Below are 21,147 nucleotides of genomic sequence, written 5' to 3' on the forward strand. Positions count from 1 at the left end.
TGAAACCATTAAACCAGCAAGTCAAATGTAATATCGGGATTTTTTTTTTCATTTGAATTGAAAATCACATTTGGAGAATTAAGTGACTAGCTAAATGACAGTGAGTTAAAAAAATGAAAATGCTGGCAACTTGATAAAAAATAATGAGCTTTCCTGATGAGGGAAAATCAGGTGGCGTGCTGCCAGAAGGTCCGAGTTTGAATTTTATTTAGTGTGTGTACTTGCTAAGCCCAGCATATTGCGCAAGCCTTTTCCGCCTCAGTTTCCTCCTGAGCAAAATTATATCATTTCTTTGGAGAGAGAGTCTCTGACAACCTCTCCTTCCTGCACTAGGTCGGATCCTCGGTTACAATGTTCTCATAGCAGCCTGAACCTCTCCCTGGAACGTGAGCTCCAGGAGCACGAGGAGAATCTGTGGGTTTTACTGCCCAGAGACCAGGCTTCATTGAATGGATGAACGAATGGCTGGGAGCTGGCCTAGGGGTTCTATTACTTGCACATTGAGGTTTAATTCCCCGTGAGTCCCTCAGGAAAGATAGAACCACCAACCTCAAAGCGCACACGCCCGCAGTGACCCACGGTGGTAGGCGCGCTCGAAAAGGGGGTGTCGGTTCAAAGTTGTTTGCTACAGATGGTTCCTCTAACCGGGCTGGAGTCACATCCTCTGTGGCTCGGAGAGCTTCCCGTGGATTTGCATAAGGCAGGGTGAATCACACCGTCGGAAAGCAAGAAGGCCAAGGGACCCGCCCCAACCCTCGCCAGGCGGCGCCCGGAGCGCGGCAGGGGTCACTCTGAACTTTGCAGGAGGCCAGGCGCTGCCCCGGCGCGGGGCACCCGGCAACCACTCCGACCCCCGCCGGGGCCAGAGGCGCGTCCCTCCCTCTCCCCGCGCAACTCCAGCTCCGCACCGCCCCCTCCGACGCCCCCGCGCGGGCGCCGCCGGCCCGGCTTCCACCAGGCCCCGAAGTCCCCGACCGAAGTGGGGCCGCCTCTCCCGCTCGGAAGGAGCCATCGCCGCTTTAAGGGGAAGAGGAGGGAAGGGGGCGGGGGAGTGGGGGGCGGGGAGCGGCGGCCGCGGAGGGGGAGGGGGATCCCCCTCGCTCCCACGTGGTCCGGGCGCCTGTGAATCGCGCCCGCCCGAGGGTCTCACAGCGAAATACAAAAGCAGCTGGGAAGCGGCGGCGAGGCGAGTTCCCAGCGCCGGGCAGAGCCCCGCGGCCGCGATGGGGCTGAGGCGCCCGGAGCCCCGGAGCCAGCACGCTGCCGGGCCCGCCTCGCCGCCGGGACCCGGGCGCCCGGGCTCGGCTTGAAGCGGCGGCGGCCCCGGCACGGCCGGGGGAGCATGGGCAGGAGGATGCGGGACGCCGCCGCCGCCGCCGCGGGGCTCTGGCTGCTGGCGCTGGGCTCGCTGCTGGCGCTGTGGGGCGGGCTCCTGCCGCCGCGCACCCAGCCGCCCGAAGACCGACTCTCCCGGCGCCCGGCCCGGAGCGGCGGCCCGGGGCCCGCGCCTCGCTTCCCTCTGCCCCCGCCCCTAGCGCGGGACGCCCGCGGCGGCTCCCTGAAAACTTTCCGGGCGCTGCTCACCTTGGCTGCCGGCGCGGACGGCCCGCCCCGGCGGCCCCCAGGCGTGCGCGGGCGGCACGTGCCAGCCGGGCGGCCCGGGCCCGAGGGGCGCGCCGCGGTGCACGGGGGCGTCTTCTGGAGCCGCGGCCTGGAGGAGCAGGTGCCCCGCGGCTTCTCGGAGTCGCAGGCGGCGGCGTGGCTGGAGGCGGCGCGCCGCGCCCGGGTGGTGGCCCTGGAGCGCGGCGGCTGCGGGCGCAGCTCCAACCGGCTGGCACGCTTCTCCGACGGCACCCGTGCCTGCGTGCGCTACGGCATCAACCCGGAGCAGATACAGGGCGAGGCCCTGTCCTACTACCTGGCGCGCCTGCTGGGCCTCCAGCGCCACGTGCCGCCGCTGGCACTGGCCCGGGTGGAGGCTCGCGGCGCGCAGTGGGCGCAGGTGCAGGAGGAGCTTCGCGCCGCGCACTGGACGGAGGGCAGCGTGGTGAGCCTGACGCGCTGGCTTCCTAACCTCACGGACGTGGTGGTGCCCGCGCCCTGGCGCTCCGAGGACGGCCAGCTGCGGCCCCTGCGTGCCGCTGGGGGCGAGCTGGCCAATCGCAGCCAGGCGGAGCTGGTGGATCTGGTGCAGTGGACGGACTTGATCCTTTTCGACTATCTGACGGCCAACTTCGACCGGCTCGTCAGCAATCTCTTCAGCCTGCAGTGGGACCCGCGCGTCATGCAGCGCGCCACCAGCAACCTGCACCGCGGCCCCAGTGGGGCGCTGGTCTTTCTGGACAACGAGGCGGGCTTGGTGCACGGCTACCGGGTGGCGGGCATGTGGGACAAGTATAACGAGCCGCTGCTGCAGTCGGTGTGCGTGTTCCGCGAGCGGACAGCGCGGCGCGTGCTGGAGCTGCACCGCGGCCAGGACGCGGCCGCCCGGCTGCTGCGCCTCTACCGGCACCACGAGCCTCGCTTCCCGGAGCTGGCCGCGCTCGCCGACCCCCACGCTCAGCTGCTGCAGCGCCGCCTCGACTTCCTCGCCAAGCACATTTTGCACTGCAAGGCCAAATACGGCCGCCGCCCGGGGACTTAGCATCCCTCGGAAGAGGAGAGGGAGAGACCCCTGGCTGGGGAATGGATGATGGGGGAAGGGCCGTCGCCTCGGCCACCGCCTGGGACCGGCCAACGCCCAGCCGGTGCCCCGAGCGGAATGGAGGCTAAAACTTCACAGCTTCACCCACCTGCCCCTTTCTCTCCGTCTCCTGCTGTTTCCTTTCAAAGTTCTAGGAGGACGAACTCACCGGGGCGAGAAGTGTAACAGCCTATAAAAGGATTCTGCCCTGTGCCAGCACGGAGTTTGGATCCGAAGAAACCGGCGGCTGGAGTTTGGCCCCCGGGTGGCCGTCTCTGTGGGAGATGCATCCCATTCCCTGCCCCCCTCATTCCCTTTCCGAAAAAGAAAAACTTCTATTTGAGCCGTTGAGCTAATTGTGCATTTCCTACCAAACGCAGCGCTGGTGGCCCCGGAGCAGGGCTGTGACATTGGCTGGTGGAGCCCCCTTCCTGTGTTCTGCCTTTGTTCCAGCACCGTGATGGTGAGATCACTGTTAGGAGCTGGGGGAAGGCTCCCGATAGGACAAAGAGAGCAGGACCTTCAGAACCGGGGGTCCTACAGACCCTGACGATTTGTCTGACTGGTTCCTTACCACATACCTTTTTGGCCTAAAGGCTGCAAATGCAGGACCGGCGGTATGCACTGAGTCAAGTAATGAATTTCTTCTTCCTAACCCCTCCCCTCCGACCAAAATTTTGACAATGATGTTGTTCACCAGAAGAAAATGAGTTTCATGCACTTTACTTTGTTTTTATTTTAGTTTTTTATTAAGAAAAACTTTTTTTATTTGACAAAATTTGCCTTCTGTGTATATATGTGCATAAAGTGTGTTGTAAATATACTAAACAAACTTATATTTCAATAAAAGGGAGTTTAAAATTTAGAACTTAATTTCTGTGGTTTTAACTGTGGCAGACCTCTGATGCCCTGCCTGCTTTTAAAATAAGCTTTAGGTTTTCTCCCTTGTGGATGTGCTTTTTAAAACAAAGGGTGCATATATAGCCCAGTTGTGATTACCGGAACTAAGAGAATTGAACAAAGACAGAGCAGTTTCCCTGTCTTGTTCGCTCAAATGAACCCTAGTGCAGGAAATTTCAGAGTTAAGTAGAGAATGCGGGGGAGGGAGAGGGAAGGAAAGTATTCTATTTCCTGGCAAATAAAACTTTGATATAAAAGGATTTCACTGTAATATATTCCTATATTAATCATTTGGCAAATATGATAGAACCAGCTGTGCAGGCTAAAATATGACAAATGCCCCCCTTTTAAACCTAACGACAGTGAGCACGTGTTGTACATTTTTTTCAGCATTGTAATTACCATGCATCACAATATATACAGATGATAAGCTGAGCACATATTGCAAACAGGTAGAGAAAGTCATAAATTAATTGTTCTCTTTAATCTCCTGGCACAAAAAAATCTGGCATAAATTCCATCGCATCCAGGAGATCATAATCTCCAACATCTGGACTCCTCCAACCCTCTTAAGAGATTGTGTTGGTGTTTTTTCCAGGTACTAATCGCATGATCCTTCAGAACAGCCATGGTGAGACCAAGAAAGTGGGCAGTATTTTTGTATGGAACCTTTGAATCCTTACATTTTGGGGACTGCAAACTTAGAAAATACTTTTCGAATTGTCTTAAGCTCCTTTTTGACCCAAGGGGAGAGAGGAAAGGGGTTTGGTTTGTGTTTGTTTTACAACCCACTGGTGTTTTATCTTGATGTTTTTTTGATGTCTGGGTCCAAGTGATGTTGCCTATTTTATTTTTATTTAATGACTTTTAACTTAAAGCAACTTTTGGTTACTGTAATAGTTACTTATTTGATGTGCATTTGTAAGCCTAGGGTTTTATAGACTCCTGAAGATAATTGAATCTCTGTGGGTTCCCCTTCTCACTCCACATTACAACACAGCCTGTATAATTTCACTATGTAATACCATCCTCACGTTTTCAGTGCCTTATGCTAAGCCAAATCTTATTTCGACTGGGAAAAAAAACAGAAACACCAAAGTCCATAAACTTTGTGGGATAAGCCAAATTTTTCATTAGTACAGCCACAGAATGTACTGATAGGGGCAATATCTTTTTTTTTCTCAAGACACTGTTCATGTGAGACCTCTGATAATTACACCCTTCAAAAAGAAACATTTTCCATTTCTGATGATTAATAACTATATGGGATTTGCTGCCTAAGTCAACCAAGGCTGCTCCAAGAAAAGGATAAATATTTAGCAACCTGCATTTTTGCCCAACATGTTCATGGAGGAAAACAATGAGCAAAAATAAGTTTCACAGACCTCGCAGGAAATACACCCTGACTCCAGTGTTGAGTCAACACTGGTGAATTCTGGGCCAGCAACATTCCCTACATTCCTCTTAAACTTCAGTTCCAAGCCCAGACTTGGCCATTAACCCAAAGCAAGAAACTAAGCGTAATTTAAATGGCTCTTCTCAGATTTTTTAGTGAACCATATCTGCCTGTTCGAGAAATAAGTTTAATTACATGGTGGAGTTGGTAAGGGAACCAAGACTTAATTACAGAGAACAGGCTTTAACTGTTGCTATTCCTCGTGGATAAACGGTAGGCTATGGCATGGAAAGATCAATTAAAGATTTGCCATGGTCAGTGAACACTGCTGGGGCCAAATCATTTTTCAGATGACCCAAAAAAAAAAAATTTTTTTTTAAATAACCACCCAAAAGTTTCAGGCTGCAGCCTGATGTGGAAAGAGTAATGGATTCTGCAGGCAAACTCTATTCTGAATTCTGTCCCGTACCTATTTACTTTCAGCAAATCATTTAACTTAGTTCCCTCATCTATGAAATGGAAATTCGATCAGAGTATTGTGGGATTTAATGTTAACATATAAAACATAAGGGGCACGTAATAGGTACTTCAAAAAAAAAATTCCACTTCCTCTTCATCTTTAAAAAACCTCTTGCCCTTCTTACACTCAGTAAACCTCGACTAATTTTCAGCATCAAAGCCAAACCTAGCAGTTTCCGAGGTCAGGTTCAGTTTTTGAAGTGTGGTAATAAATAAATTCAACAAAGTACCGAGGACCGTCTCCCACCACTATGCAAAGCACTGGATAAGGCCAAGGGCACAGGTTTGATCTCTCCATGGGCCTGAGAGTGTGGTTTCTGCACCCAGGCAGACGCCTCACACCAAAGCAGCTCTCCTACAAATACAGGAGGGTAATTTTTTTTTCTAAGTAAATGGCTTGTTGCAGATCCATCACCACTTCTGGAAAGCATCAAAAAGTGATGAATCTTTGCAAGAACAATCTTCCTCCCAATTCCTTCCGCCAGGACAAAGTAGGCAGTTGACCTTTTCTCCCTGGATTTGACTATTGATTAATTCCCTTCCTCAGTGACACAGGTCTACACTCTTAAGAGTATTCGCCCTCCTGTCTTCAAATCAGGAAGAAAAACACATTATTTTAACACATCTCAACTCTTCTCAACCTTCTGCCTTCGGCTGCAGCCAGGAGAGTCTTCTAAGGCCTGAAGGTTGATTATGTGGATTACATGAGTAAATATTTGTAATATTCTCAGAACAGTGCCTGGCACATGGTAAATGCAACGTAAGTGTTTGTTTCTTGGTGAGGGAGATCGTTTTCTCCTCTAAGTCAAAATCAGAGGCACTCTGAGTCCCAGGCAGGATCCTCTTTCATAACCCTGCTTTATCTTTGCAGTCATAGAACACTTTCTGCATGCTTCTATTTTGGCTCAGGAAGACCAGCCAGAGTGCATAAGTCTGGCAGGAATTACCTAAAGCCCACAGTTGTCAGCTGGTTGTCTCCTTTCTGAGCATGCCTTCCATGTGAGCGGTCACAGGCACCCCCTCTTTTTTTCACAGGGAGGCTGTGATTCTGTTTCTCCTGTGGCTCTTCAACTCCAGGCTGCAGTGAGCTGTGGAATCTTGCACCTTCTGAGCGGTCCAATAGTCGTGGACCGTGCAAGGCCGGGCGTGGATTATTCGTCCCTCCACACACCTGCTCCATCTCACAGAACCACCGAGGCCCGATGGTGTAAAGTTGGCAGAATTAGTAGCGAAGGAGAAAGGGGAGTCCAGTTGATCCAGAACACAGCCATTACTCCCAAAGGGACTAGAATGCCAGCTGCGGGGGTGGTATGGAAACCACAGAGCAAGAGTTGACACCCACCTCCAAGCATTCTTCCATCATTAGAGTCAAATGTTAAGGATACTGGGAGTCAAGAGCCCCGGGGCTACTTCTGACTCACAGGTCACTTGAGAAAGTCATTTCCCCTCTCTGGTGTCTTACCTGGAACAGAAAGTGTTGGATTACATTGGTGACTTTTTTTTTTTTTTAAGATTTTATTTATTTATTTATTTATTTGACAGAGAGAGAGATGGCAAGAGAGGGAACACAAGCAGGGGGAGTGGGAGAGGGAGAAGCAGGCTTCCCGCCGAGCAGGGAGCCTGATGCAGGGCTCCATCCCAGGACCCTGGGATGATGACCTGAGCCGAAGGCAGACGCTTAACAACTGAGCCACCCAAGCACCCCTACATTGGTGACTTTCGCGTTTTTTTTACCAGAACTCACAGTAAGGCACACACTTTACGTTGTGAACCAGCAGCATGTGCACGCACGCATGCGCGCACACACACACACACACACACACACACACAGAGGCATACAACTGAAACAAAAGTTTCTCAAAACAGTATACGCAAAATGCTTTTAATATTCAATTCAATTTTATTCTATCCCTCCTCTTCCTTTACTTCCCAGTGTTAGCTGTGACCCTCTAAACTGATTTCATAACTCATCAGTGGGACATAGACTACCCACTGCAAAACACTGGATTAGATGATGATGGGTAAGCCCCTTTCCAGCTCTAAGATTCCAGGGAAATTCCGTTCATAACCAGTTTACCACTGACTACAATTTTTCCCCAAAGGGAATACAGACTTCAATTTTGTATACTCTTTAAAAACAGGAGACCGAAGCATTTTATTTCAAAATATAATTGGGAGAACTGCTCAACATTTTCCCCAAGTTCTGCTTATAAACACCTTTAAGATTCCCTTAATGTGGGAAGTGACTTGTAGTCTGTTCCAACCACGTGTGAGCAAATAGTGCTGTCGTGGGGCTTTGGAGGGGGAAAAAAAATCCTTTGCATCTCTGCCTTAACATGGCCCAAGGACGACTCAAGAGGACAGTTTCTTTTCTGTGTATTCATAAAGATCAGATGTAGGGTCATAATTTTTTAATGTGACTGTTTTACCAATTTCTCTTTCTATGTCCTGCTGTGGGGGAAACTGCATTAATAAACTATGTCTCAATGCTGCCTTGCCTAGCTGGAATATTTTTTCTCTGCAGGACTCCACCAAATATAGCTAAAGGAATGCTCATTTTATTTATCTTTTCAACTTTCTTTCCATTTAGGATATGTCTTCTTGACACTTTTGAAATTTTTCTCTTAATAGCACCTTAATGAGTTTAGGAGAATAGAGAACTAATTGTTCATTGAGGAATAACAACAACGAGAAAGAACTCTTTTTCCCCCTCTTTCTTTGGTGCCATACGGTACCTTTTCTGGTTTTCACAGTTCCTTTACACCCTATCCAGAAAAATTAAATAGCTTACGGAACTGGCCTTTTTCCAGTGCCAGCTTAGAGCTTTTCCTTCGCTGAGAAATTGTGGGTTAATAATAGAGAAATGTCACTTTTCATTTGATGGTCCTACATCATGCATTATGTCTGCCTGTTTACACCCTCCCCTCAACGGTTTTTAAAATGCTCATTAAAGAATGTGTCCCCAGTCTACAAATGACCCAGAGAAGCAAGGCGAGCGGGTTGTAACCACAGCCATGATCTTTTTTTTTCTTTTTTCTTGCAGTTGCTGATAAAATATACGTAACATAAAGTTTGCCATTTTAACCATTTTTAAGTGTGCAAGTCAGTGAAATATATTATCGATGTTGTACAACCGTACTGCGATCTATTTCCAAAACATGTTTATCACGCCAGACAAAAACTCTGTCATCATTAAGCAATAACCCCCAGCCTCTGGTAACTTCTAATCTACTTTCTGTCTTTGTGAATTTGTCTGCTCTAGATATTTCACAGGAGCGGAATCGCACATCACTTGTCCTTCTGTGCCTGGCTCCTTTCACTTACACAGCCATGATCCCGATCAGAGAGGCAACATGGTAGAAGGGAAGCTATACCATTTGGGCAGTGGCCAAGCTAGGTTTGAGTCTGTCTTCCACCGTTTCCTAAATAGCCCTAGACTTTCAGATGAATAGATGAACTCCTCATTTTTCCCATCTAGGAAAGCAATGGGAAGAACTAGATGTTCTCTAGAATCCCTTTCAACTCTAGAAAAAGACCATGTTTTTATGTATGGCAACTCTGTAAATGAATTCCATCCCTAACTTTCCATTTATTTTCTCTTGAAGATGCAATAACTTTTTCAGTGCCTCCTAAAAAGTTCCAGGTCATGTGCTAAGGCCTGTGGATTCAGTGGTGAGCAAGATAGGTGAGGTGCTTGCCTTCAAGTTGCCTAGTGTTTACCGAAGACGCTGGAATGTTATCAGAAACAATATGTGATCGGGGCGCCTGGGTGGCACAGCGGTTAAGCGCCTGCCTTCGGCTCAGGGCGTGATCCCGGCGTTACGGGATCGAGCCCCACATCAGGCTCCTCTGCTAGGAGCCTGCTTCTTCCTCTCCCACTCCCCCTGCTTGTGTTCCCTCTCTCGCTGGCTGTCTCTATCTCTGTCAAATAAATAAATAAAATCTTTAAAAAAAAACAAAAAAACAAAAAAAAAAACAATATGTGATCAATGCTATGATAGAGGAAAGTCCTACAGACCATGTAGCAGGACTCTGTAAGCTGCTCTGGGGGGAGGTCAAGGAAGGCTTGCAAGGTGGTCTTGGGTTTATCTTTGAATTTAGGTAAGTCTAAAAGACAAGGAAGCTACAAAAGGAGAGATTTTTATAGTAATTCTGAAGATGTCCTACTGACAAGATCACAGGGAGGTTTGAGTCCCATGAAGGTGGTTTAAGCTTAGGTGGGGGGTTTTTTGTTTGTTTTTGGTGGTGGTGGTGGTGGTGGTGAGTTGTTTGTTGTTGTTGTTTTGTTCTGTTTCTTGCAGCAGGGATGGCACCTGCTTTCTGCCATATGACATCCATTTAAGTGTTAATCATGCTGAGGTTGGGTTCATGGGCGGGGTTATGCTGCAGGAATTTCTATCATGGGGAAATTATTTCTGTCAATAATTACTTTTTGCTGAACAAGTACTAACAAATGAGTCTTTTGTTGGGCATTTTGCAGGAAATTAGCAATGATAACTTCGGATGGAATATTTATTTTTCAGATGTGGAAAGTAAGGCTCAATGCGATTAAGGTCAAAGAGGTGGGGCCGCTGCTCGAAGACAGATCTAACACCAAAGAGTAGGTTGGACCTTTTACTTTTTCTCTTTTCTCTTCCTTTCTTTCTCTATTCCTCCCTTTTTCTTAATATTGGTCTTAAGTAATTGGTTTCTTTTAAAATCTCCTCTTTGGTTTTGGTGTCCTGTAATCTCATTATGATGTGTTTAAATGGGGATTTAGGGGTGCCTGGGTGGCACAGCGGTTAAGCGTCTGCCTTCGGCTCAGGGCGTGATCCCAGCGTTCTGGGATCGAGCCCCACATCAGGCTCCTCTGCTAGGAGCCTGCTTCTTCCTCTCCCACTCCCCCTGCTTGTGTTCCCTCTCTCACTGGCTGTCTCTCTGTCAAATAAATAAATAAAATCTTTTAAAAAATAAATTAATTAAATAAATGTGGATTTATTTTTGTTTTTCTCTCATAGGAACATGATGTGTTTCTTAAATCTAAAGAGTCTTTCTTTTTAGTCTAGACAAAGTCTCAGTCATTATCTCTTCAAATATTTTATCTCTCTTATTCTTTCTATTTTCTCTTTCTAGAAATATTACTGGGTATGTGTTAGGTTATCTTTTTCTATCCCCCGTGGCCCAAGTTCCAGTATATATTTTCCATCTCTTAATCTTTCTACCCTGCCCTCCAGGTAATTTCTCAGATCTGTCTTCCAGTTCACTTATTCTCTCTCCAACAGTGTGTAAACAACTATTTTATCCATCCCTGAGGTTTTGTTTTGTCTTTTTTAATTCAATGACTTTATTTTTATTTCCAGAAGTCCTTTTTAGTTCTTTTTTTAAAAAAGATTTTATGTTTAAGCAATCTCTACACCCAACATGGGGCTCAAACCCACAACCCTGAATCAAGAGTCATATGTTCCACCAACTTAGCCAGCCAGGTGCCCCATTTTTGGTTCTTTTTTTAAAAAAAGAAATTGCTCTTTTTAGAGCAATCTTAGGTTCATAGCAAAATTAAGCCAAGGTACAGAGATTTCCCACACTCCCTGCCCCCATACATTCATAGCATCCGCATTATCACCACTTCCAAACCAGAGTTTCCCAGCAGACATTTCCCACCAGAGTTTTCGTGTGTTACAAGTGATGGACCTCTGTTAATACATCGTTATCGCCCAAAGTACATGTTTACATAAAGTTTCACTCTTGGTGTTACACATTCTATGGATTTAAACAAATGTATAATGTCATGTATTCACCATTATAGTAACATACAAACATGTAGTTTCACTGCCCTGAAAATCCTGTGTTCTGCCTATTACTTCTTCCCTCCCCTCAAACCCCTGGCTACTGATCATTTTATTGTCTCCATAATTTTGCTTTTTCCAGAATGTCATATAGTTGTAATCATACACGTGAAACCTTTTCAGATTGAATCCTTCCACTTAATAATATGCAATGAAGGTTCTTCCATGTCTTTTCATGGCTCTATAGCTCATTTCTTTTTGGTGCTGAGTAATATTCCATTGTCGGGATGTTCTGCAAGTTATTTATCCATTCACCCACTAAAGACCATCTTGGTTGCTTCCAAGTTTTTGGCAATCATAAATAAAGCTGCTATAAACACCCACGTGGAGGTTTTGTGTGGACACAAGCTTTTATCTCCTTTGGGTGAACACCAAGGAATGCAATGCTGCATCATGCGATGATAAGATGCCATTTACTTTTATAAAAAAGAACCTGCCAAACCGTCTTCCAAAGTAGTATTTAGTCCTTTTTTAAAACTTCCCATTTTTAAGATATTTTCTTCTTTTCTCATGTTTTCAAGATGTATTCAATCTTTTAGTGTATTCAATCACTTGAAAGTGTAGATCTGATTACTCTAGTATCTGGAGTTCCGGGATGGGGCGGTCTTCTCCTGTTATTTCTGTGTCTCCTGACTTTTGCACAGACAGGGTTGCCATGTGAAATTTAAATTTAAACTTAAATATTAGATAATAAGTAATTTTTAGTATAAGTATGTTGCATGCAATATTTGAGATATGCTTGTATAGAAAATTATATTTTGTTTCTCTAAAATTCAGTTACCTGGGTGTCTTGTTTTGTTTTCTTTCCTAAACCTGACAACCTGACCCACAAAAGCTTTGCATTTTGTAATTTTGCAGGATAAGCTCATGCTCATCCAAGCTTTTACCTGTGACGCTCCGATTTTGTTTGGATTGAACATACATCCTTCCCAAGACATTTCATTTCCTTGTTTCGGGGAAACCCAGGGGGAAAGGCAACACTGGCTCACTTTTATATTTACTGTTTTGCCTGGAAATTGAGGTCCTGGATGATAGTGTAAATTTAAATACTAAACGTGGATGACAACAGGAGGAGTCTTCCCAGAGACTTTTATTTTCTCCAACCAGAGTTCAGGCTAAGACAAGCAATCTTTTCTCACACTGTCCTTTGCTGGAAGGATAGAATTTTCTTGAGGGTCTTAGCTTTATGCAGGGTGTTGGAAAGATCCAAATTCCCCACCCACCCAACGCCAGGTGGGGCACATTAAACCCGAATCACCTGATTACAAAGATCTCACACACACACACACACACACACACCACTCACACTCACACACACGCACATGCACGCACACACACACACACACACACACACACACAATCAGGGCAACCCCAGTTTCAGTTCACACCTATCACTCTGATTTTGATTCTCTCTTTGTTTCGGACCCCTGGGGATTTTCCTTACATTTTTATGAGCTCAGCTATACATTTAAAAAGATGTTTGTTATATTTTATAAAACATTTATAGGAGTTTAATAGAGGGAAGGTTTTTAGGTCATGTAGTTCGCCATTATTGCTGGAAACAAAGTCCGCCTGAGCTCTTTCTAAACCCTGCTACCAAATACTGCTTGCAGTAAGCTGGCCCTTACTTGAGGAGTAAATGTCCTGTTTGGTTATTCAGAGAGATTTCCCCATAGTGGAGACATTTACTTTAATAGGATCTGACCTGAAATAATCCATGAAACAAGTGACCCAGGAGTCAATAACAAATTCTGTTCTGTTTGCCACGGGCAAGTTTGAGATACAAGCCAGGAAAGTGATTAAAAAGGAAGATGAAAGGCAAGGATTGGGAACAAGAAGATAGGGGGATGGGGGGGGGGTGTTAAAAAGAATCCCATGCGCTAGAATGGCCAGGGGGCAGCCTTTGCCTCTGGAACACCCGGCCCTCAGATTGACCTGCAATCAGCATCAGAGCAGGAAAAGCGAGGCCACATTGAGGCACAAGGGCTAGGGTTAAAGGAAGGTCAAGTAACTTCAGGGAAAATGACTTTCCATCTGCAGTCAGCTTCCTGCCTCCACCGTAGCTGCCAGCTAGGCAGAGTCCAGCCATCACCACTTGATCTTTGGCTGTGTGACCCTGAAGACCAGGCTCTGCCGACCTTGTGAAGAAAACAACACCTTGGCCGTCACACAGGCATCTTGACCTTGCCCTTCCAGGGGCAGCACGATCCGTTTTATCATTTCGTGAGACCATCTCCAGGGACCTATTAGCCACATCAAAATGCTAATGAAGACGTTCAGCATCTCTGACTTCTCAAGGCATCAAGCTAATAAAAGACGTCCTCCAAAAAGTTGCTGAATGGCTCTGTTTTCCTCCATGTGTTTGCAGTGGAGACCTTCCTAAAGTTTCCCTTTAATCTATATTCATGACCCAACTCCACAGAAAGTGCGTACCCTTTCCGATGCTATGATCCTGGGTGCATGACTCACACCATCTGAATTATCGTAACGCCTTTAAACGTAACAACTCAGAAGTTGGTGCTCCACGTGAAATCCCTGCTGGGTTATTTTCAAGTGATGACTCATGGCTCAGGTATGTGCGGCGTATATCGGTACAGTTATGGTGGTTATCAGACCACTGAAATACTTCCAGCTCGGTTGATGAATGCCTACTGCCCTGAATTCCCAGAGAGCTTCTCCCACTTTCCTAAACACCCCAGCCCTTCTCCTGAACAATGCCCTACACCTGTGATCCAGCCACTAACAGGTGAACACCTAGGATAGCAGGAAGTCTCTTGGACCTGTGTCCCAGGACTAAGACCAACAGTGAGTTCTGATTGTTCCTTATACAGTTTGAATAACACCCCCTGGGCGTAAGGTATAATGAAACAATGGAGTCGTCATCCTAAGCCCTATCTTTGGTTGCCCTGCCTTATTCACAGCCTTCATTTATTTGGCAAGCAGACACTGAGCATCTATTCATTTCACAAATATTTCCTGGCTGCTTACTTTGGGTCAAGCACTGTGTTACGCAGTGGGGACAGGTCAGCAAACGAGAGACGTAGTTTCTGGTCTCCTGGAGTGTCGAGCCTGGTAAAAGAGACGGACATTAAGCAAATCATTACTGTAATAAATGGAATGACAGGAAAATACATGGCCCTATGAGAGTGTTAATAGGGGACAACCTCACATTGGAGGTTGAGGGATGTGGCATTTAAACAGAGACCAGAGCAATGAGTGGAAGTCAGCCAGCGTAGAGGGGAAAAGAGGGAGTGGAGAGCATTTCAATCAGAAGGAATTGTATGTTTGAGGCTCGGAGAGAGGGAGCTTGCTGTTCAGAAATGAAAGAAGGTCAGTGTGATTGGAGAGTGTGGTCTCAGAAGGAGAATTGCAGGATTTGAGGCTACAAAAGTAAGCCTCTGCCAAGGCACAGAGGGCAGAGATGTATCACATGACCCTTGCCCCTTAGGGAGACCCTGTAGCTTAGTAGCATAGGGCTGGAATCTAGAGACAGACTCTAGGTTCTGACCCTGGATCCTCCATTTTTTTGACTCTGTGACCTTGGGCACTTAACTTATGCTCTCTGACTTTCTGTTTTCTCATCTGAAAATAGGAATAAGAAGAAGACCTACCTTTTATGAGTTAACACATGTAAAGCACTTAGAAAAACACCTCGCCGGCCCGTAGTTAAGAAACGGGAAGTATTAGGAACTGACCCCTAGGACACAAGTAAAGACACAGAAAGATCAAATGGCTTCTTTTCTACCCATTTCTGCCCACTCATATAGTAAAATATTCTGTGTTTAATAGTCTTGTTTAAAGACACCTAACATTGGGGTGCCTGGGTGGCTCGGTGTTGGTGGAATGTCTGGCTCTTGCTTTTGGCTAGAGTTGAGATCTCGGGGTGGTGAGATCGAGGCCTGCATCTGACTCCGAGCTCAGTGCAGTGTCTGCTTGAGATTCTGTCTCCTTCTCCCTCTACCCCTCCCTCCGCTCACATGCGCGAGCTCTCTTTCTCAAATAAATAAATAAATAAATAAATAAATAAATCTTTAAAAAAAAGACACCTAACATTGTCTGTGTTACTGTCACATCAGTAATTCACGAGAAGCTTGCTTGTTGACCCCCTTTCCCATGAGTCATCCTATGAAAAGCCAGTTTCATATGTCTTTGGGGGTTCACTAGTGATTCTTCCCTGAACCAATTTCTTAGCATTATGCCTCCAAAGACAAGCCACAGAAATCTGCTGATAAAGGGAGATCATTCAGACAGTGTCAAAGAAACAAGGCCATCATCTACAGAGCTGCTAAAAAAAAAAAAAAGAACCAAAGAGGATAAAACCACCTTTCTGAAATTGACCACAATGAGGGATAGAAGGAAAAAGAAATTCAAACTAGAAAAGGCTCACCAAGGCCCCAGAGTATTTCTGACAGGTTTACAAAAGATGTTCCCGAGGGCTTAGCTGGTGCCCGTAGAAATGGTCAGGGTTCTGGGAGGAAACAAATAGATTTAGGTTGCCATCCGAGGATTAGAGGTCCCTGGGGATTCTGCGGAGCTGTCATCAAAGCCATCATGGCATTAATCACCCTGGGCAGGAACGGGGAAAATTGGAGGTGAAAAGGGCCGATCGAGTTCTTGAGTCCTTCCCCCGAGAATGCCCGCATGGAGATCACTCTGTGAAGTGCGCTCTCGTGAACCCAGTGAACTTTGGGATTGTTCACACTAAGGACGGGCAGCTCTTCCCTTGAGGTTATGTGCTACAGTCTGGCGGGCCTCAGGGGTTTTTTCACTGATCTATGCTGCCAGAACCTTCTGTGTAAGACCACACATGTGAAGTTCAGTTGGCACGAGCACCCCCTTTGCAGAGAGGGACCACAAAACATTCCCCCACCTCCACCGGAGGACTTGGTAGGTAGAAGGAGCATTTGTCATGGCTGTGGCCACCCCACGTCCATTGCTTCAAGTACATCTGGTTTATTCCGGGAAATTACCCCACTGTGCATGGTTTGATTGAATCCTAAATCTAGACGCCCTCATATAGCCAACGAGTAGGCATGTGGTCTCAGCTCAGTCAACTGGATTCTCCCTCCTAAGACTTGGCTTCGTAAGCAAGAAAAAAATAAAAGCTTAGAGCCTATTTATTCTGGCTGGTGATATAGTGGAGGGGGTCCCTCCCAGAACTTTCTGCAGCTGCCTGGGACCTGTCTGTGTGAAACCATCTACTTCAAGTCCCCTTTGAAGCCTGTGAGTGCATCATTTGTTACCATTTGGATATTTTTTTAAAAGATTTTATTTATTTATTTATTTGACACACAGAGAGAGACAGAGACAGAGAGACAGAGAGAGCACAAGCACGGGGGGCGGGAGAGGGAGAAGCAGGCTCCCCACCCACCGAGAAGGAAGCTGGACAAGGGACTTGATCCCAGGACCTGGTTATTAGGACCTGAGCTGAAGGCAGACACTTAACCAACTGAGCCACCCAGGCGCCCCAAACTTCTCTTTGTCTTACGTTTGCTAGATTTTGTTTCTGTGGCTTACAGTTAAAGATCCCTGACTAAAGAGAATATTCAAAAATTAGCAGGGGTAGAAGGAATGTCTGGAAAGATCGCCTCTGACAACAGATATTGCACCTGCTACATAGAGAGTCTGGGGAGGCAGACTATCTGCTTTCCCCATCGGCTTGTTTGGAGCCCAGCCTGGCATCCCTGTTCTCACCTGGCCCGGGACCTGTGCAAAGGCAGGCTTAGTGGCCCCAGGAGTTCTCTCGTGCCCAGCAGTGTGTTGGTAAACACTTAATGACCGGGTTTGGAGAGGAAGAAGGGAGAGAGGCTTATTTGCAGTGTTCACCAATTTTCATGGTGTAAAAACTCCCACCGTGGCCAATTTCAGGCTAGCAGCGTGCTGTCCCTGAATGCAGTCAGGAAGAGACGTGCACCATCAGCGCTCCTAAGTCAGCGGGCGCCAGCTGCGCCTCTCCCCTCTGGCTGTAGCGGTTGCATAGGAAAGCTTCCGGGTAATAATAATGACTAACTTTTATTAAACATTTTCCATTGTTCCCTTCCAGGTACCATTCTAAGCACTTCACAAGCATTAACTCGTTTGATTTCATCATGACCTCTGAGGCACGTACAATTCTTGTCCTGTTGTAGATCAGGAGACTGACAACACAAGAGAATAAGAAATTCTTCAGAATCATAAGGCTTGGAAGCTCAGGTGCCATGATTTGATCCCTGATTATTGACTCCAGGGACATCTCACTTAACCACAACACTGTGCTGATAGAATCAGATTACGAAAGGCATCTGCCTTCTAGTGTGGGAGGTGGCCTCAGACGCAAACATCTTGGCAGAAATGGAAGTAGCAACATCCCCAGGTAAACTCAACACAGATGTTTTTCTTTTTGAGTCCAAATTTTATTCTCTATATATACATTCTGATTATTTATGCCCCATCCACCATCAAAAGGGTGAAAGGTAGCTTGAAACAGTCCTATCTAATAATTATTGAGTACCTACATGAACCATTGACTTGTCCTAAAATTCGCCTCATCTCACAACAATCCTTTAGAGACAGAAGTTATTCTCCTGTCTCCAACTGTCATTAAGAGTTGATCTACCAAAGCCCATACGGTTAATAAATGACCAAGCAAGTAGATTTTTCCCCCATTCTCTTTATTTCGTTGATGTGGAAACAGGCCCAGAGAAGTTAAGTAATTTACCCCATGCGACATAATTATGCAAGTCCCAGTCTGTCTGTGGCCAGAGCCCATGATCATCAGACCATCCCGCTGATAGCTCCCTCTGAGCAGACCCCCAACAATGCAGCCAGAAGTAATTTTCCTGGAAAGCCCTGTCTGGATGGCTTAGCAAGATGACTCTGCCACGTGCCCCTTGAAGGGCCAACTGTACTTCCGTGACTCCGAGGGCTCCCTCCCAACCATTTCCTTAGGATCTACTGACCTCTGGCCATTTGCTCAGGCCCTAAGTCAACCTGTTTTCCTCTGAAAGGCTCCTCTCTCTGCTAAGATCAGCAACAGGTTAAAAGCAACGTAAAAAAGCATACGAAGCTTGGTTTCTGAATAACGGTGGCTTCTGATCTTCTCCTGCAGCTTCCCTGCGGGGACGGGGCTGGGTGGCTGAGCTGCTTTGCCCCAGCGCAGGATTCTCCTTGTGTGTGATGCTAGAGCTGGCTCTTTGGAACCACACGACCCAAGCCGACTGCCTTGACAGGTGTGATACGGATGAGGTCCTCCCGTTATTGGGGATGATGAGACTTTTTCAGTGTCTGTCAGTTACGGAACAATTGATGTCATCAAGTAACTGGCAGCTTCTCGGCTAACTCACGGCTCCGAGTCACGGCTGCGGAAACATCGCATGCTTTGAGGGAAACACTGACGCTGCTTCAGGAAGGGTTAACACATCCCAGTGTGCCTGGCTTAGCTCCTCCAGCAGAGAGAGGAGGGGGTGGGGCGGGGGTGGGATAGGTGTCACATTCAGACACGTATCTATAGCAAAACAGTCGAGAAACAGTTTTAAACCATATTGTTCCCTGTTCTGGTTTGCATACTAATATCTTTGGGATTACTTTCCCTGCTCTGGCAATCCGTCACCTGTAAGTGGGGAGGAAAGGCAGGCAACGGAGAGCCCCAACGACTGAGTAGCATGCCCCCGGCTTTTATGGGGCTGCCTTGTAGGTCCTTGAATTAATTTGGGGGCTGATGATGGGGCAGTCCTGTAGGAACACTTGAGAACTGCCCAGGGTACCTCTCAACACCTCTTCTACTCCAAATAATTTACACAAAAGACACCCAGACTCAAAAAATTAAACATAGAATTGCCATATGATCTAACAATCCCATGTCTGGGTATATACTCCAAAGAATTGAAAGCAGGGAATGTGTACCCCTATGTTTATAGCAGCGTTATTCACAACAGCCCAAAGGTGGAAACAACCCAGATGTCTACTGATAGATGACTGGATAAGCCAAATGGGGTCGATGCCTACGATGAAATATTATTCAGCCTTAAAGAGGGATGGAGTTCTGACTCGTGCTACAACATGGATGAAGACGGTATGCTAAGGGAAGGAAGCCAGATGTAAAAAGACAAGTACGGTGTGATTCCACTTCTCTGAGATCCCGAGAAGAGTCAAATTCACAGAGACAGAAAGTGGAATGGCGGTTGTCAGGGGATGGAGGGAGGGAAAAATGGGGAGTTCGGGTTTAATGGGACAGTTTTAGGGAGGGCGGGTGAAAAGGTTCTGGAGATGGGTGTGGTGCTGGTGGCACAACCATGTGAATGTACTTTATGCTGCTGAACTGTATGCTCCAAAATGGTTAAAATGGTCAATTTTATGTTATATATATATTAGACCACAAATTGAAAAAGGGAGACTTGCAGTAGAGCGCATGTAACGTACTGACAAAGCACGAGCCAAATGAAAGCAAGCGTGGGCATTCATCGTCGTAATCTGTAAAGTGCCCTAAAGTGTTAGCTAAATGTGCGAGCTTTTCTTACCCTACTTAATCTTCAGGGAACTGTCGTCAGCTTCTCTCGACAGAGCAGGAAATCAAAGTTCGGAGAGGTGTACTAAGTTGCCCAAGTTCCACTACGGTGATAGAGGGGACAGTTTAACCTTGATCTGCCCATCATCAAATGCAGCACGAATTACATCCTCCTCAAATGCCTGAGAGAAGCACCACCGTTTCAAGGAATTCATATGCCAGTCAGGGGAAGCTGAATTCACCTGCCTTCTGAAACACGGGGCACCCCAACTCAGAAATACTTTCGAATTCGTCAGTGGAAGTCAACTCATCATTCGCAGAACAAAAATATACAGATGCTCTGACAAAAGCTAAAAGGAGAGAGACCCAGAGAATTTCCCTAATAGGTACAACTATCTGTCCTGTGTGGCTTTGGTTGGCTTGTAGAAATAAAATCACAGGATTCAAAGCACTCCACTGTAACCAAGAGGGCCACGCCTGAACTGCATTGGTAATAACCACAAACCACCGGTTATTTTTCTAACCCCAGTTGGAATAACTTCCGTATACCTGGCCAGGTCTCTCTCCTGGTTTCAAATAATGTGTCCTCTGCAGTACGTTTTCCTTATCAGTTTGAACATCTTGGGGATGTGTACTTTTCCCAGGTATTGAGGCCACCCCCATTATTTCTGTTAGGATGTTGACTGTAGCCTCAGCCATGAGCATAACGGTGCTTAAGACCATGGGCTCTAGGGTCTTAACTATCCGGGCACAGATCCTGGCTCCACCACTTACTGGTTTTATGACCTTGGGCCAGTCACTTCTCTGTGCCTCGGTTTCTTAATCTGTGATATGGCGATACTAGTAGCACGCGCATCACCGGATGATTGTGACATTTAAATTCTTTGAATACGTCGCTGCATCTCAGTTCCCAAAGGCCAGTGACATAGAAAAAGTCTAAGATCGTTTATCTTTAGAAGTGTACCCATTACTATTTCAGGAGAGGAAGAGGCAGGGAATGGGAGATGAGGAAAGGTGGCTTTGAACCGAGTGTAAGCAGCACACATTCTCCTCTGGTACCAATTACTGTGATAAATTGAAGATGACAGGTTATTTTATGACATAAATGCAAATCAGTATCCACTTCCCTGTTATTTTCCAATGCCCTGGCACTTTAATGGTCCCCATAAGTTTGCTTCACTTGCAGCAAGTATCGGTATGTTCACAGAATTTATTTTTAGGTGGGGAGTGCAATGAACTGAGCCCACCGACTGACTTAGAAAAATGATCACATTCCCATCCACAAATTATTCACAAAGCTAGTTAGCATTTGAGCTTTTGTTGGTGAAATAACACAATAAAT

General features: G+C 46.6%; 1 protein-coding gene across 1 annotated transcript; it reads left to right on the forward strand.

Annotated features, from left to right (window-relative positions):
- Nucleotides 1-1,091: 1,091 nt before the first annotated feature.
- Nucleotides 1,092-3,548, forward strand: FJX1 (four-jointed box kinase 1). Its single transcript, XM_026512110.4, has one exon. It carries the CDS (start codon nucleotides 1,343-1,345, stop codon nucleotides 2,642-2,644), a length of 1,302 nt encoding a protein of 433 aa, XP_026367895.1. The 5' UTR covers nucleotides 1,092-1,342; the 3' UTR covers nucleotides 2,645-3,548.
- Nucleotides 3,549-21,147: the final 17,599 nt, after the last annotated feature.

The sequence above is a fragment of the Ursus arctos genome, unplaced genomic scaffold, assembly GCF_023065955.2.
Source record: "Ursus arctos isolate Adak ecotype North America unplaced genomic scaffold, UrsArc2.0 scaffold_23, whole genome shotgun sequence".
Lineage (NCBI taxonomy): Eukaryota > Metazoa > Chordata > Mammalia > Carnivora > Ursidae > Ursus > Ursus arctos.